This window comes from Alnus glutinosa, chromosome 14 (assembly GCF_958979055.1).
Source record: "Alnus glutinosa chromosome 14, dhAlnGlut1.1, whole genome shotgun sequence".
Classification (NCBI taxonomy): domain Eukaryota; kingdom Viridiplantae; phylum Streptophyta; class Magnoliopsida; order Fagales; family Betulaceae; genus Alnus; species Alnus glutinosa.
The window spans coordinates 19,957,601-19,975,451 of NC_084899.1; the positions used below are offsets into that span (position 1 = coordinate 19,957,601).

General features: G+C 35.1%; 2 protein-coding genes, 1 long non-coding RNA gene and 1 other non-coding gene across 4 annotated transcripts; 2 read left to right on the plus strand and 2 right to left on the minus strand.

Moving 5' to 3' along the window:
- Positions 1 to 2,743: 2,743 nt before the first annotated feature.
- LOC133856975 (inositol-3-phosphate synthase) lies at positions 2,744 to 6,366 on the plus strand. The gene is made up of 10 exons (XM_062292048.1): positions 2,744 to 3,058; positions 3,229 to 3,297; positions 3,481 to 3,616; positions 3,709 to 3,956; positions 4,059 to 4,285; positions 4,387 to 4,502; positions 4,759 to 4,935; positions 5,008 to 5,196; positions 5,461 to 5,523; positions 5,981 to 6,366. Exons 1-10 carry the CDS (start codon positions 2,871 to 2,873, stop codon positions 6,098 to 6,100), a joined length of 1,533 nt encoding a protein of 510 aa, XP_062148032.1. The 5' UTR covers positions 2,744 to 2,870; the 3' UTR covers positions 6,101 to 6,366.
- Positions 6,367 to 6,551: 185 nt separating this feature from the next.
- Positions 6,552 to 7,663, minus strand: LOC133856976 (uncharacterized). The gene is made up of 2 exons (XR_009898271.1): positions 7,563 to 7,663; positions 6,552 to 7,360 (listed from the first exon to the last, which is right to left on the minus strand). It is a non-coding gene; the product is annotated as an uncharacterized LOC133856976 (long non-coding RNA).
- Positions 7,664 to 8,585: 922 nt separating this feature from the next.
- On the plus strand, positions 8,586 to 8,658 carry TRNAA-AGC (transfer RNA alanine (anticodon AGC)). The gene has a single exon. It is a non-coding gene; the product is annotated as a tRNA-Ala (tRNA).
- Positions 8,659 to 14,271: 5,613 nt separating this feature from the next.
- LOC133858084 (FCS-Like Zinc finger 5-like) lies at positions 14,272 to 15,574 on the minus strand. The gene is made up of 2 exons (XM_062293523.1): positions 15,138 to 15,574; positions 14,272 to 14,709 (listed from the first exon to the last, which is right to left on the minus strand). Exons 1-2 carry the CDS (start codon positions 15,458 to 15,460, stop codon positions 14,544 to 14,546), a joined length of 489 nt encoding a protein of 162 aa, XP_062149507.1. The 5' UTR covers positions 15,461 to 15,574; the 3' UTR covers positions 14,272 to 14,543.
- Between the last annotated feature and the right edge of the window lie 2,277 nt (positions 15,575 to 17,851).

A 17,851-nucleotide genomic window follows, 5' to 3' on the forward strand; every position in this document is an offset into this window, starting at 1 on the left:
TTAGTAAGAAAAGAGTCCCGGGATGGAAGGTGGGTGGTTATGAGCTAAAGTCTAATCTCGGCGGCGTTCCTAAGGGAGGAAGGGAGAAAGAGACAAAATCCTAGGGGTAAGAAGGTAATTAACACGTGACTTATAAATATGCTATGACCTCATGTATGAAACCAAGACTACAATTTTATACACATATACTCATTTTTGGTATCGGAGGGAGGAACGTTGGCTAACCCCCCGTGTGTTCTCTTCACTGTGTTTCTTTTGCAACGAACGGACGACAAAGGCCGTGGAAGAGGAGTGAGCTGTCACGGCCATACCAGAAACCAGGGGTGGAGCTAGGATTTTTTAGGGGGGGGGGGGGGGTGGCAAATTGAAAAAATAAATTTGAGGGGCCAAAACTAAAAACATTTAGGGGTAAAATTTTATTTTATTTTTTTTTAGGAATTTTTTTTTGGGGGGGGGGAGCACCTTGGGCCTACCAAAAATTGTACCAACACTATTAACTCGCTATATTATATATATCTTACATTGCTTTTTTCTTCAAAGCACATTGCCCACAAGGTGCAATTTCAAAAGACAGCTTGTTATTTCATCACAAGAAAAACCCTCCATTTTGCAGCCTACTCAATATGAAGCCCTCTACAATTAAGCTTAACAACCACACTTTGCTAAGCTACTTTAGTCAGTTGGGCATCCAGCAATATTCAACTCACTTAGATAAACACCATGCAGCCTATTGCCTCCCTCCATGTATTCATGTGGACTACACATGGCAAGCCCTTTTTTAAGTGAACTATAAAGTTCTTTTTCTAATTATTGAATTTTGATTATTTGATTGGTGTATCTAATAGTGATGATGGAGATGATAGAGTGTAGAACGGAGCAAGCTTCTGGGCGACATGACAATTGCTACGAAAATGATTTGTGGGGGACCTTTTTCCGTCCTCCAACCATTGCTTTTTAATAAAAAAATGACTTTTGATGTCACATCAAAAGTCATTTTTTTTATTAAAAAGTAACGGTTGGGGTACGGTTTCCCGTCCCCCATGAATCACTGCTCCAATTGCTAATGGTGTGGAACAGAACTGTTTCTATTTCTTTGTTTATTTTTTATTTTTTTTTTTAAAGTGAAAATTGGGGTATTTGGAGACATTTGCCCCTAAAAACTCACTTGGATAATTTTTCTTCAGAGAATACGAACTTGCCTAAATGGATGAGTTACATTGATAATTTTAGAAACTTAATATATGGACATTGCCAATTTTTAAACATTTGAGACAAAAGTAAAAAAGTGGTAAAACTTTAAAGGGGATAAAATGTATTTTTCTCTTCAGTGAATTTGTAAAACCATATTTACTACCTTCCCAAAACAAAATGTATTTACTCCATTTTTATAGGAGGCTGACTTAATTGTACTCTTTACCTTAGCATATGCATAAGTGACACATAAAACAATAAATTTATATGCCTAAACTGAAGTAATATATCAAATATCATTATTATTATTATTTTTTAATGAAAGATCTGAGATTTCATTGATCAAGGATTACGAGTATAAAGTTCTGTAAAATTATAGCCACATGTTATGAGATTATATAGTCATAGATACAAACAAAATTCTTACAATAAAGTGTTATCTATGGTTTTCATCTTTTGTTAACCCATGTACAAAAGTAATTCAAGAGCAGATTTGCTTCGAGCAAACTAGATCTAAGACAATAGTAACAAAATATCCTAAAAAAATTTATTTAAACAGGATGTGAGAAATAACCCTTCATACCTAACTAATCTTCATTCCATAGATCATTCATGAAGGCAGATTTAAATAGAAGAAAACTTGCATTCAAAAAAAAAATAGAACCAGCAAACAGCAGAACAGCAGCAGCGGCCACAGAGGAGATGAACGATACAATAAGAAGATAGTTGGACGGATGCATAACGGAGATGCCAAAATTGCTGATTTGGTCAAAGAATACTTAAAAAAAAACCAAAATGAAAGAGAGAGGGTATGAATGAAGAGTAGCAAGAAAAAAGAAAGACGTGGGAGGAGATTTGTTTTCTTAATATACATCAAATATTTATAAACATTACTTGTTAGACAATATGTCAAAATCGTCACGCCCCATAAGGCATCTTAATTATTCCGTTAGTAAATAAATTATTCATTAAAAACAGGATACCACAAAAAAAAAAAAGAAAAAAAAAGAAAAAAAAAGAAAAAAAAGAAAAAACTCCACTAAGAGACAGAGTACAGTTAAAACGGACCAAGTGGACCTACATGGCGGTTAAAAAATGTCCTCTATCAAAGTCCGAATCAGTGACCACCCACGTGTCTCTTACAGCACCAATCGGTGCGAAACGAACTGACAGCCTTTCAGCGTGCTTCCACGCATAAACAAGCGCGTGTCCCAATTCAACATCCATCGGTCCATTCACGAGTCACCGACTCTCCCATCCTCTGCTTCGAGTACGTTCCTAGACCGAGAGACCCCACGCAGATCTCATATCGGAAAAACCAAAAATACCCTCCATGATTGCGCCACGTGTAACCTCATCTGCAGTTCGCGCGTGTCATCCCATACGTGCGGTCAAGTGGCAATCAAACTCGGTGAGAAAGGATGTGTTCTTTTGCATGGCCAAGCTTCTCCAAGTGGGGCCCCACGTCCACTCACTGTGCGCCACGTGTAGCTACAGAGTCAAATATTTTTTCTATATATACACTTCATTGGAGCAAAATGGAGGAGCACCTTATTCAGATTGAGAGAAGAGGAGGAAATCTATACACAAATTCTTCTTTTTCTTTTTCCTCTAGTTTCCAAGTCCTTTATTTTATTTTATTTTTTATTTAAGTGTTCTCTCATTTGCTGTTGGGAAAAATGTTCATCGAGAGCTTTAAGGTAGAGAGTCCTAACGTGAAATACACAGAGAATGAGATTCACTCTGTGTACAACTACGAGACCACTGAGCTTGTCCATGAGAACAGAAATGGCACCTATCAGTGGATTGTCAAGCCCAAGAGTGTTAAATATGAATTCAAGACGGATACCCATGTCCCTAAACTGGGGTTCGCATCCAAATCCTACACTTTTTACTTTTCGGGATAAAAGAAAACAAAAATAAAAAGAAACATTTTTAAAGATTGATTTGATATCTATTTTTCTGGGTCAGTCTTAAAATTTTGATTTTGATTCATTTGTTATTTTAATGTATATATTCACCATTTTCTTTTGGTAGGGTTATGCTTGTGGGATGGGGAGGAAACAACGGTTCAACCCTCACTGCTGGTGTTATTGCCAACCGAGAGTGAGTTTCTTCATCTAACGCTTGTTATTGTCATTCTGTTTCAGAATTAAAACCAAACATGTTGTGGGTACGATTGTACGTGTTTTTCGCATGAAAATGTTCTTTAAACAATTTTTTATTCAAATTTGTTTCTACTGTAATATAATAAATTAATTCCAAGATGTGGTTCTTCACGATTCTCAGAGGAATCTCCTGGGCAACCAAGGACAAAGTGCAACAAGCCAATTACTTTGGCTCACTAACCCAAGCATCAACAATTCGAGTTGGGTCTTTCAATGGAGAGGAGATCTATGCTCCTTTCAAGAGCCTACTCCCTATGGTACCCAAAATTTCTCTGATTTTATTCTTTTAAACTATAAATTCCTTTTAATATCTACATTTTAATGATAAATTTTATGTATTTATTGGCAGGTGAACCCAGATGACATTGTGTTTGGGGGATGGGATATTAGTGACATGAACCTTGCAGATGCAATGGCTAGGGCCAAGGTCCTGGACATTGATCTACAGAAGCAATTGAGGCCGTACATGGAATCCACGGTCCCACTCCCTGGAATCTACGACCCTGATTTTATTGCTGCTAACCAAGGTGCACGTGCCAACAACGTGATCAAAGGGACCAAGAAAGAACAAGTCGAACAAATCATCAAAGATATTAGGTAGTGTGCTATATATGTCTAATCATTAAAGTTAAGCCTTATTTGAGGGGGATTGAAAAAAACATGATTTGGTGCTTATTGCTACTTTTATGTGCTAACTAGGGAATTTAAGGAGGCAAATAAGGTGGATAAGGTGGTTGTGCTGTGGACTGCCAACACAGAGAGGTACAGTAATGTGATAGTGGGGCTAAACGACACCATGGAAAGCCTCTTCGCTTCTTTGGACAGGAATGAGACAGAGATATCTCCTTCCACCTTGTATGCCTTGGCTTGTATTCTTGAAAATATTCCTTTTATCAACGGAAGCCCTCAGAACACTTTTGTTCCAGGTTTTTAAGCTTACAAATTAGTCTTTTTCTTTTTGTCCTTTTCCCTCATTTAGGTACATAATCTTGAGGGTTTGATTGTAACTGGTTTGGGTTATTTTCAGGATTGATTGATTTGGCTATTAAGAGGAACAGTTTGATTGGCGGGGATGACTTCAAGAGTGGTCAGACCAAGATGAAATCTGTGTTGGTCGATTTCCTTGTTGGGGCTGGTATTAAGGTACACATATATAGCTAATCTCTTTCTTATCTGTTTTGTTCATGTTTTTGCTTATTTATTTATTTATTTTTTTAATACTTTTTGGTTTGTGCTAAGTACTAAGTAATCAGATTACTATATGATATGATTTTTTATTATTTTTATGGCTGAGAAAAAAAAAATTATATTGCAACTTATGAAACTTTTTTCTAGAAACGGAGAAAAATGAAATTGGTTGTGTGAATGTAAAGTTTGTATGTGGTGGTGGTGATGGCAGCCAACATCCATAGTGAGCTACAACCATCTGGGAAACAATGACGGCATGAATCTCTCAGCACCACAAACCTTCCGCTCCAAAGAAATCTCCAAGAGCAACGTTGTTGATGACATGGTCTCCAGTAACGCCATCCTCTATGAGCCTGGCGAGCATCCTGACCATGTCGTGGTCATCAAGGTACTTTACTACTACTCTGTAGCTCTCTAGCTTTGCTTTGCCTTTTGCTTTAATTGGGCTTGTCTTTTTTAGTATGTGCCATACGTGGGGGATAGCAAGAGAGCCATGGACGAGTACACCTCAGAAATATTCATGGGTGGGACGAATACCATCGTGCTGCACAACACCTGTGAGGATTCCCTGTTGGCTGCTCCCATCATCCTAGATTTGGTGCTTCTTGCAGAGCTCAGCACCCGTATCCAGCTCAAAGCTGATGGAGAGGTATAAATGTTCTTCAATGAAACATTAGCACCCTATGAATCACGGAATAGGATCTCTCCATTTAAAATGAAATGAATCTTATTCATTTTATGGTCAGATTTAAAATTAGTGCATTACATGTTAGCACACCTTTTGAAAAATTTGAATGATATAGAATCATGTTAATTTAAATGGTGACCATGAAATGTATAAGGATCCTTGTCCACAAAACACACACACGGAGAGATATGCATGTACTTAATCATGATGAGGTTTATTTTGCAGGGCAAGTTTCACTCATTCCACCCTGTGGCTACTATTCTCAGTTACCTCACCAAGGCCCCTCTTGTAAGTCACACTTGGTCCAAAATCAAAGATTCTTTAAGTTAAATATGCATATCCTTTGTATACTTCTAAACCAAGTTTATAACACTACTTTAGGTTCGATTCTTAATAATACAAAGAAAAATAATGAAAGAAAAGCCAAGTGGGAAAATGACCTTTGACTGCCGAATCATTTATGTATCGTACTGAGTTCTCAATGAAAGTGAGAGAAAGTGATGGAACAAATAAAGTTGCATGCGGTCCCGTTGTCTCATAAATGACACCAGATTATATATAGATAAATCACTATTAGATTAATATAATCCAATGGTAATTTTAAAAGCCACGTCAACTTTGAAACATTACTCGTCATATAGTTGGCATTATATGAATCATGAATTTTGATTCTCATGCAATAATACTACTTTTGGTCATTAAGGTAGTGCATAAGTAATAATGATGTTGGGTTGGTAAAATACAGGTTCCACCAGGCACGCCAGTGGTGAATGCGCTGTCGAAGCAGCGGGCTATGCTTGAGAACATACTGAGGGCTTGCGTTGGATTGGCTCCTGAGAACAACATGATTTTGGAATACAAGTGAATTACAGGGAGGGATTTATGGGAGATTGGTTCTTAAAGTTCACGCATCACCCCCTAAATCTATATGTTTGATGTTAAAAATGTTGGTGTGAGAAGATTATGATCTGTAGCATTCTATGTCTGGAGATTTTTATTTTATGATCTTTTGCAAAGGCCCCTCATCTGCGGCCCTGTTGCTTTAGCTCATTCTGGAGAAAGCAACTCTTTTGTGTTGGAAATAGAGAATTACTTAAGGATTAGTTGTAATGTAATTGTCTTGTGCAGTCTGGTCCCGCGTTGCGTGTCTCCTTTACTGTTCTCTGTGATATAGCAATTCTGCAACTCTTTTTTTTTTTTTTTTTTTCTTTTCCTGCAACTCCTATTTTGATAGGAAGTTTATTCATGTATTTCATTTGGTTCTTCGCTTATCAAGATAAGAAACACCAACAGCACCACTGCAAATCAGAAACCCCTTAGGCTAAACAAAACAAACGGCAACACTAACCAATAGAAGAAAACACCATGAATCACTGCTTCAGAGCAGTAACCTCTAGGCCAAATTAAACTACTACACTAAATCATTACAACGAGAATCACTACAATAGGCTCTATCGAGATATTAAAGCAGCATCCTTCACTTGATAGAAACCTTAGCAAGGAGTCTAGTCTTCAATTCCCACCTGATATGATTAAGAATCGCCTCCTCTGTTCTCAGGTTGTTTCCATGAAGCAAAGCGTTTCATTGCTTCCACAAATGGTAAATACAAGCCCCTAGGCAGAGTTTATCAAGACTAGCCTTCAACCCTTTTCCACACATTTTCAAAAAACTCTACTGCACAACATTTTCCCATACAACAGGCAGATTGGGAAGAGAACAATCAACCATCAGAGAAACCCAGATCCTTCGGCTGAAGCTACTAAGAAAAAACAGATGATCTTGGCTTTCCTGACATCCCCGACAGAACAAGCAAAGGCTGTCTCCTTCATACCCCCAGCTACACATACGAACTTTGGTGACTATAGCTTCCTTGAAAACTAGCCATAAGAAGAAAGAGTGTTGAGGGATTGAGAGGGAGTTCCAAACTAACTTCCACCAATCAATAGTCGGCTTCTTTCTTCTCAGATGGTCTCAAGTAGAAGCACAAGACTAGACACCATTGTTTGAGCTCCAAACAGGTAAGTCAGCATCCTCGAGCATTAAGTTCAGGGAGTCGACTTCGTATCTCTACAATAGTATCAGATCTAGCATAGGGCCAACACCAAGTCCCATCTCGGATTATAGCTGACAATTTGGAGTCCAAAGATAAACCCGAATCATAAACAGCTCATGTTCCAAAAGAATCAAGCAAATACCCAGCAGGTGCCATCTATCATGCTAAAAGAAAATATTTAATTCTATTCATTTAATTTTTTATTGTTTGATTTCTAAAAGAACGACCGAATGCATTGAATCCTATTCATTAACCATAGGGCAAGGGATATACCATTTTATCTTCTAAAACAGAGGCAGGTGGTTGTATTCCGCTTGCTTAATTGATGCTGAGGAGGGCCATAGATCCTTCTTGTAGTACTTTTTCCGTATTCAATTAAATAATTAAAAAAAAAAAGAAGAAGAAAAAAAAAAGAAGGGGTCATAGGGAGGGATAATTGGATAAAGGTTCAATGGTCCTAGCTCTTTCCTCCATGTACTGTCAAATGTGTTGGGTACTCATAAATTGTGGGACATAGAGATAGAAATATCCGAAGGGCTTAGGTCCACACGGGGTGTCTTAGTGTGTGAGACATTGGTGCTCTTTGTTAGAGAGTATATATATTTCCCATATTGAAATATATTTTATAAATTGAAAGAAAATATATTATATTAATATTGTAAGCTACTTCCATTTTATAATAATGTTGATTGTAATTAAGTTTGACGGCAATCAAATCAAATTACCATTTTTACCTATCTCAATTCTCTTATAAATATGAGTATTCAAAAAAAATAAATAAATATGAGTATTTTGTATTGTAAAATAATCAAGTAATAAAATCAATAAAACAACCGAATAACATGTGCAATGATAGATAGCGCGTTAATCTAATATAACATTGTGATGTAAGGCAAAGGAATTTAGGAGAAGAAGAACATAGGAAAGGGGAAAAAGAAAAGGGAGTCTCACCACTCGGTTCATTAATTCTGTCTCCGTTGAAGTATAATAATTCATTTAAATAGATTCAATAACTAAACTCTAACCCAAACCTTAATCCTAATTTGACTGACTTTAAGCCAGACCCATTTATTTAATTACAAAATAACATAACTCTTAAAATTTAAGTAAAATATAAAATTAAATAGACTTCGTTAATTAATAAAACGTAAATAAGCAAAAAATAACTACAACCAGAAAGAGAAAAATAAATGCCCACAGTAGTCACGAAAGAAGCAGGTTGAAGGGTTGAGGCAGTAAGACACAGGTAATGTATTTTGATTCGTTTACTAAATAGCAAGAGGCCACTAAGCATCAGGGGATGTAGCTCAGATGGTAGAGCGCTCGCTTAGCATGCGAGAGGTACGGGGATCGATACCCCGCATCTCCATTTAATTTTCATTTTTCAAACTTATTGAATAGGGTTGAGTCTTTTTCGTTTAGGACTTCTGGGCTGTGTGTTTTGGACGTGTCTTTCGGTGAACCACTTTTATGGGCCCTTTGGTATCACTTTATGGTTGGCAATAGTTTCGTATATTTATATCTCCATCATCTGTCTTTACTCTTTAGATTTTCAATTTATTTATTTATTATTATTATTATTTTTTTTTTTAAAAAAAAGATTGATTCAAGAATTGATAGACACTATCACGTAAACGGAGCTGCAATATATAACACCGCTCTTTGTGATTTTTACTTTGCTAGACCGACATTTAACCATGCACGTATTTTGTGTGTATCTAAGCGGGGGCTTTAAGAAAACCTCTCACTTGAATTCTTAGATGGCTAGATGATTTGTGGGTTTGGATACACATGCCCATACACAATTAAGGAAGGCCCAAAAAAAAAAAAGGAAAAAAAATAGAGAGTAAGATTGGGAACTATCTACAAACCAATTTGTAGATAATTACAATAAAAAAGTATAATAAAGTGACATGTGCCCGTTAGCATGTGAGAATCATATTTTTTTTAATAGCATTAATAAGAAAGCATGTGAGAAAGTTATTGTAGGCACATTGTGGCCTTGTTTGTTAAGCCTCGTTACAGTACAGGATAGTGCTTGGCACTATTCACTACACTTTTTCTCACTTTTTCATTTTTTTCAACAACAATTCACATTAAAACATTCTCACTTTTTTCACTTTTTATATCACATCAATAATTTTTTTTATTACAATTCAAATAACAAATTCACTAAAATACAAAAAAAATTCACTTTTCTATACAAATTCATTTTACTTTATATCACATCATCATTTCTTATTAATTTTAAAATGAACAATTCCATTACTCTGTTATGTACCTGTCTTTGCCAAACAACCCCTGGTGTGTTTTACTATCCCCACAATCAACGGCTCCAAGCCTAACGAAAGGAAAAAAAGATCAAGGGTTGCAATTCGATCATTAATAATTAAGGTTTGTAATTCAGGACATCTTCTATCAAATTAAGAGGATGATGACTTATGTGCATTGGTGAATTTTATTGGGAGTTTATGCCTTGTTTTTGTTTAGTGGTTTCAAAACGTATAATTTAAAAAAATAGAGATTTTAAAACGTATATAATGAAAATATGATTTTTAAAAAAACCAATTAAAGATTTGCTAAAATTTCGTCTCGGCATTTAAATTCATTTTGGCGACTCTGTTGAACCTAGATAACATATTAACATTATTAATCTCCCCACGTGGGGCCTTCTTGTGTTTTTGTTGGATTTGATGCTTATTTGATTTATTTGCAAGTTTTTAGCGCCCTAGTAGTCATTACCCAATTTAGTTGACGTGAGTTCTGGACTTGACTCTTCCCATTTATAATGAAACTGGGTCTAAGCTATTGTCAATCGAACACCTGGATAGCACCTAAAAATTAATTGAATGATTAAATTGAGCTTTTACTATCCGTTTATGCTTTTGTAATAAGTTGTGATTTAACAAAGACAAAATATTAAGAGAAAGAAAAAAAAAATGAAAAAAAAAACAGAGGAATTAATGTAATTTTGCTTAAAAGTCTGCATCCATTATTATGGGTTGACTTAAAATCTATAGATTGCGAATCAGATACCAAGAATAATGACTCATAATTAATGGTGCGTTTGGGTATCGAATATTTCGAATATGAATAATATTCTGAATCTGATCACGAATTTTAAGGTAATGAAAATGTGTTTGGATGTTGAATATAATTTTAGATTCTTTTGAATATGTGTTTGGGTGTTGAATTTGAAAGATTGGAAAAAAGTGTTTTATAATAGTATAAAGTAATTGGAAATGATTGGATTGTATGAAAAGTTGTGTATAATAATTGGTATGGTAAAAAATAATAATAAAAAATATATGATGGGTTTTAAAAAAGTGTTTTATAATAGTATAAAATGATTGGAAATGATTGGATTGTATAAAAAATTGTGTATAATGATTGGTATGGTAAAGAATAATAATAAAAAATATATGATGGGTTTATTCAAACTATTCAAACTTTATTCAAGTGACCCATGGGTTTTATTCAACTTGGATCCGGGTATGGATTTTTGAATAAAAACCCGGTTCGAATATTGAACAATGTTACGAACCAAACGCACCATAAACATTCCAAATCAATCACTTAATCAAGCAGGTTGCTTTTGTTCTTCCTTAACAAACAGGACACAAAAAAAAAAAAAAAAAAAAAAAAAAAAAATGTATGTATTAAATTATGCATAAAAAAGGACTACATTTCTTTGAATTATATTCTATTTCAGCTTCCACTTGCTCAAATCAGTTTAAGATAAATCCACACCAATGGGTACAAACTAGAAAGCATAAAGTAGAAAGATAATTGAGAGAAAGCATGTTATAAATTGAAAAGATGATCCCCCTTGCTTTACTCGGCAGGAAGCATGTGGATTTGGTGAACCCCAAAACCCCAACAAACACTAACCTCCCACTCCCATTGGCCAATTAAGCTTTTAGTAACATCTGGCATGTTTATTAATAGATGAGTAGGGTTGTCGGTTCGTGTTCGTGTGTTCGACAAGGGCATAAGACTATGTGGATCAATTATAATCCGACTTATTAATTTTGTGTCGGATTCGCGAGTCGTGTAAAAAATTATATATCAATCTTATCGAAGAGAGCGGAAGAAGAAGAAGTTTGATTGCGTGCCCTGCCAACTAAGTGGAGGGCCATTGACTCCATTAGAAAATACACTGCAAATCTTTTCAGTTTTGATGTTCAAGATTTGGGTTCAATTATATAACGCAGCCGAAAGAAATGATCTCCTAGTTTATTAATTGACTGAGTCCACTGGGCTTATAATATATAAATAGAAATGATTTATTTATTTATTTTATAATGTTCTCCTGCTTGTTTGATTAAGCACTGTCCATGTTTTTATCTCTTTCATCAAAGCAGAGTGGCCACCACCGATCATTCCACTAAACACGATTGCTATTTTATTCCAAGTATATATAATGAAAAGAACTTTTGGAAAGTTCTTTTGTATATATGTAAATCAAACAGCAAAGTTAGAAAAGGGAAATCAACGATCTTTATCGATGAAGTAGTGCTTGAGATTGATCTCAAAATACGTCACTTTTAAGTATTTATAAAATATGGGGAAAAAGTAAATTAAGTGATCTCATCTCTAGATTATGCTATTAAGTTGTGCATATCATAAGGTTTATTCGGTGCCATTTTAGCCTAAAATATTTTATATAATTAATTTTAAATATACAAGAGTTAGATGTCTAATCCGAATGCTTTATAAATAGCAAGGTCGTTGTGGACGGCTTTTATTTTCTTGGTAAGGGTTTGTTTGGATTTAGGTTTTTAAACTTAAAAAGTAAGTCTTATAGGCCCAAAACTTGTTAGGCTTGGGGAGGAAGGGAAGGGAAGAATTACAATTTTTTTTTGGTAGGAGGTCCAAACCTACACTAATAAATTAATACATAGATATAAAGAGTAGGATAGTAGAAAGTTAAATAATCTATCCATTTAGGGAGGTGTAAATGTTATCATTGACGAGGCCATAATATAGAAAAGAAAAAAAAAATCAAAATCGGGCCTTAGGTTTTTATGCATTTTCCATTTAGTCTTTAAGTTTTAGTTTCGATAGTTAGATTCTTTTTAAGTTTTTCTCTTATTTCAAATAACTTCATTTGTCCATTTATAATCTAATTAATTAATGATATGCAACATTAGATCAATTAATTAATATAATGTACGTCTCATTTGACACATCATGATATTAATTGATTGATCCAATGTGGTATAATGTTAATTAATTGGATGATAGGTTCACAGAAGAACCTATTTGAAATCGTATGAAAGTCTAAGAATTCAATTCAATATTTTTCCCTATATAAAATAATATTATTTTTATAAGAATTCTTTTTAAAATAAAAAAAATAATTGGGGTTGCCAAATAGTACTCCCCAACCCCTATAGTAGGTCCACTAGTAGCTAGGGAGAATTGCCCCAAAATTTTAAAAATTATATGATTTCTTAAATAAATAAATGTAAAAACTATTTTTATATTTTTAAGAGTATTTTGTGTTTGGATTGTTTGTTAATATCGTTGTTGTGAGAAGAGAAAACAAAACTTTTAACAAACCGAAGATCCAATTACTTTTTTTTTTTTTTTAAACCTACTTCACCTACCATATTTTCCTTAATTATAAATAGACCATGTAACGATGTAATACAATAATTAACATTCTTCTCTTTTCTTTAATTTGTTTCATGGTGAATGGGTCCAAAAATAATCCTATATATCTATGTCCAACAGTATTCATGATTATTTGGTTATTTGATTCATAGTACAAGTTTATATTTTTGAATATATATATATCTTATGGAAGCAACTACAATCATGAACACGGAAATAGGCATTTAATATAGGGGGGGGAGGGGGGTCATGGTGCACTGAATCTGGTTGGACTTTAATTTGTACTATATCAATTATCAAGAGTATATATATGAACCGACTCCATTTTTTACTTATTACTATGGGATCAAAAATTAATCAAGATTGGGTCCATGAATATCCTTGAATATATTATCTATGCAATTTGTATCGATCAAATTAAATATACTCCCATTTCGATCAGTTTATTTTCTAGTAATAATTAAATCCGAAATTCCCAATAGAGGTAGATCTGAGCTAGACCTAAAAAGTGACAAAAAAAGCATGGCAACTTTATGTGCATTGTGCATGCCAAGGGTCCCATCAATCAACAAAATAAACTCCGGCCAAATCAATGAATCCCTTTCGCTTTTAATTCCAACGTCCGTGCCAAGCTCACACTGCCACATATATATTTCCCGGCCTCTTTCTTATTAACTAACAATTTTTCCGTCGCTGACAGCATTTTTATTTTATTATTTTTTTTTCAGCCTTCCAAATTCATTGGCAGCATTTTTTATAATCTTTTCCGCTTTTCAGGAATTACTGTCAAGATTGATTTTTTTTTTATTTTTTTATTTTTTTTTAGACATAAGAAGCTGTCAATAGATTTTTAAAGTATTAATAAGTTTGTGAGGTTGGAGAGGGAGAGAAAGAAAAAGTGCCAAAAGTTGGGACCAAGTCTGCTCGATCTGTGTGTCTTGGCCTATATGGTAGCATATTTTTTGTCCTCAATTTTAAAGGGCATGGACCGTCATTAAAATACTTACAATAAGGAATGAGCTAGGAGGTACAAGATTTCCGCAGCGACCGGTTCAAAATTATATTCGGATTGCATCGATCAACGACGTCGTACGATTGTAAATCATGCATTATTGCTTCTTTCAAGTGGAGGAGGGACTGTTGCTATTTCAGAGTCGTAAATGGCATTTTCAAGTCGAAAAAGAAAAAAGTTGCAGGTGCGCGCTATGATTCAGAACAAGAAAAGTCCACGTACGTATCTTTTTAATTATGTGAATTATTTAAGACTTTTGTTAATTAAGATTGGAATTCAAGAACTCGATCTGTTGATGGGGTTGAAACGGGGAGGAAGAAAGATTGTGTATGCATTTGATCATCAGAACCATTTGAAAGGAGCTAGCAGAGTACTGATCTGAGCTCCGCCCATTTGCATTAGCCACCATACATTAATACAGCAGTGAAGCCTTTTGTACAATTTTTATACATTAGTAACCGTTGCATTATTAACGTGTATTAACGTAGATAGTTACGGGGGAAAATGGATCGGAGGAGATGGATTGCACTGTTTCTCGCTATATATAAATATATATATATATATATATCTCCCTCTAGGTATCTTTCTGCTAGCTCGATCACTGTCTCTCCAACCCTTCTTCTTTAAGCGGCGACCACCGTCTCACTCTTACTTGACGCCTTGCTGGCTGCCGTCGAAGGCGACTCGTGGCGGCCTTCTTTCTTTGACGCCACCGTGCACTTCTCTTTTCTCTCATCCTGCTTCATCTGTTGCTCCCGGCACTCTAAACTACAAAACGCTGTATCCCCCCTGTGAATATTATTCACAAAAAACAAAATCCACCATTAAAGTAATGCAACCAACACGAACCCTATTAGTATAATCCTGCCATAGAATTAAGAAATCAAACTCACACAGAGAGAGAGAGAGAGAGAGAGAGAGAGAGACAGGGAAGTAACATAGCTAGCTAGGAATAATAAAAGCTTGAGATTCAATATATATATATATATATATAAAAGATAGAATTTTCCCAAGTTAAGATTCTTGTCTATATGGTACTATATATAGATGCTGTAATTAATTGGCATGTATACCAATCAGAAGACAATCTTGAACAACGGCAAGGATCACTTTAAGGGAACTCTTGAACAAGATCTCAACCATAACACCAAAGTTTTTCTCATAAAATTTTCAAAACAGAAAAGCAAATATATATATATATATATATATATATATACCTATACATGTAGATGTCTCGGCCAGGTGGGAGGCGTCGTTTGCAGAGGCCGCAGGTGTGAAGAAAGTGGGCTGTGTCCTCCGTGAAATGATCACCGGAGTTCCTCCTCTGGGTCGATCTCGGTGACACCATGGGCGACAAACGTTGGTCATATCCTCCATTGGGAACGAAATTCATGTCTGGGCCCGCAGCTATTGCATGATCTTTGATGGGGTCTTGGTGATCGGACGGTTCCTGAGGTTCCAAGACGCTAGGATCCACGGTTATCCCAGTCATGCTCGTTGTTCTCTTGATTGGAGGGCGTGGACGCTTCCCAAGCAACATCTTCTTCTCTACTATGGACAAATCGCAGAGATGAGAGAGAGAGAGAGAGAGAGAAGAGAGAGAGCCAGAGAGAGAGAGAGAGTGAGAGGACTGAGGCAGTGAGAATGGAAGGTGGGCGTGAAGATAAACGGAATGCGAGGAGGCTGAGAGCGGATCTGGACCGTTGCTTGCAGGCACCAAGTACAAGAAGTCCACATCACGCTTCTTCTACTCTTTTAATGCTCTTCTTGTCTTCTTCTTTTTCTTTTTCTTTTTCTTTTTCTTTTTTTAATTTTTTTTTATTTGGCTCAATTTTGTTTTTTCCTTTTCATTACATATTTAATAGTTACACATATATTTTTAATGACTAAACAATTTACCTCCATGAAAAGATAATTAAATGTTAATCATATCAAATCAGAACTAAATGAAAAAATGGTAAAAAAAAAATAAATAAATAAATTGAGATCGAGATGAATCAAAATTTGATTGGTGAATTATGTACGGCAATTGGAATGTTAATTTCATCGAATTTGGATTGAGAGGTCCTTTTTGGATAACTCTTTGAGGGGTCGAATGCACATAATTGTGCACCAGGAGTTGGCCCCACATTTTTTTTTTACCATAAGAACCGTACGTGCATAACGCCCATAATATGGTAAATGTTCAAAAGGAGTCAACTTTACCGCATATCCATTCGATTATTAATTCATATGCCGTGATTATTTTAATGTAATTTCTTGATTTGTTCATACCATGCATTAAACCAAAGTTTTTAATTAATTTTTTTTTTTATTTTAAGCCAATTTAATTAGGCGGTGGTTTTCGCAGTCGAAATAGTCTAAATCATGTGAACATTCAGCAAGGGGTCCAATGATGAACTGGTCGACTGATACGGTCTACCACAAAAATTAAAAGATAAACAAATTAATTAAATAAATAAACTTATAATTTAGAAACTGTGGCAAAATGAAAGGTGGAGTGGAGTGCACACTTGGCCCATGACGTAATTAGGATTATTATTTTTGTTCTGATAAAATAAAATATTAATTATAATAATCATAGTAAGAGTAAGTAAGAATGACGTCGTATTGGAACTGTTATTTCACCCCAATAAATTAATTAATTAATTGGTTGTACTTTTTTACCTCGTAGACTAGTGGTGGTGAATGGTGATGAGAGGCTAACAAAAGCGTATGCCTGCATCAGCAGTAGAAAGACTAGAAGGTTTGAGGGGTGAACCGTGAACCTGGACAAAAACGCACACCCTCTCGATCTCGCCACTGTGTTTGAGTGGACAATGGTTGGACAGCCATGAGATGAGCCCCAACAATTGCCTTTTCACTTTAGTAGATGTCTGCCAACTTTCTTAATTTTTTTTTTTTTTTTTGGCAGGAGATGTCTGGCACTTATTTGTGATATGGTGTTCCAAACTCTCAGGGCACTTGTACGGGAGAAAAAGATAACCTTACCCCTCAAAAAATGACTATTTTTTTTTTTTTTTTTTGGGAGAATTTAAACATGAGAGATGATATAAATACATCTCTTATATATTTAAATTTTAAATTCATCATTTAATTTATGAGACTCATATTAGATCTCACAAATTCAATAGTAAATTTGATATATATATATACACACAACATTGTTTGATAATGTGTTTTCGAGGGTATTTTTAATTTTGAGATTGAAAAGTCTTATAGCAAATATAATGGTAAAAATTATTTTTGTGTTTTTATGAGTGTTTTGTGTTTGAGTTGTTTGTTAGTAATTTTGTTTTGAGAAGATAAAATCAAAAAAATAAAATAAAATTAGTCTCAAATCTTTTTGTTTTTTATTAGCTTTTGTGAAAAAAAGAATTGAACTAGCTAGGAATAAGTTATGCCTCTTACTACCAATGGCTTTGATAATAAAATCGTTTGTGAAAGGGACGAAGGAACAGTGCTCCATGCTCTCTAGGCTTGCCCTTCTGCTCAAGATGTTTGAGGAAGTGGTACGGTTCGGTTCGGTTGCAAAAGTTTTCCAGTGATAGCCTCAGTTTTCTGTCTTCAGTAGATGACTCTGTGGCAAAGTGTGATCGGGATGATGTAGAGCTTGGGGCTGTTATAGCTAGGAAGATATGACTGGGTCGAAACTCTGTTGTGTATGGAGGCCCTTTCACCCATTCTAATCAAGTCTTCAAGGAAGCAAAGGCGATTGTGGAGGATTTTTACTGAGCAAATGATAAAGAGGTAGGACATGCAGTCTTACAAGAAACCTAGTTGTTTGAGGTTGGCGGGCACCTGATCTTGGAACTCTCAAAGCAAATTTGGATACGGCTGTAAATGTAAAGAAGGGACAAGTTGCTGTGGGCATTGGGCATTATTGTTCGAGATGGGGAAGGTCATGTTTTGGCTGCTTGTAGTACCATAC

Coding starts and splice junctions, on each gene's coding strand:
- LOC133858084 (XM_062293523.1), bottom strand. CDS start 15,460: ATGTTGCTTGGGAAGCGTCCACGCCCTCCAATCAAGAGAACAACGAGC. Junction 14,710..15,137: donor CGAGACATCTACATGTATAG/GTATATATATAT, acceptor TAATATTCACAG/GGGGGATACAGCGTTTTGTA.
- LOC133856975 (XM_062292048.1), top strand. CDS start 2,871: ATGTTCATCGAGAGCTTTAAGGTAGAGAGTCCTAACGTGAAATACACA. Junction 3,059..3,228: donor ACCCATGTCCCTAAACTGGG/GTTCGCATCCAA, acceptor TTCTTTTGGTAG/GGTTATGCTTGTGGGATGGG. Junction 5,524..5,980: donor ACCTCACCAAGGCCCCTCTT/GTAAGTCACACT, acceptor GGTAAAATACAG/GTTCCACCAGGCACGCCAGT.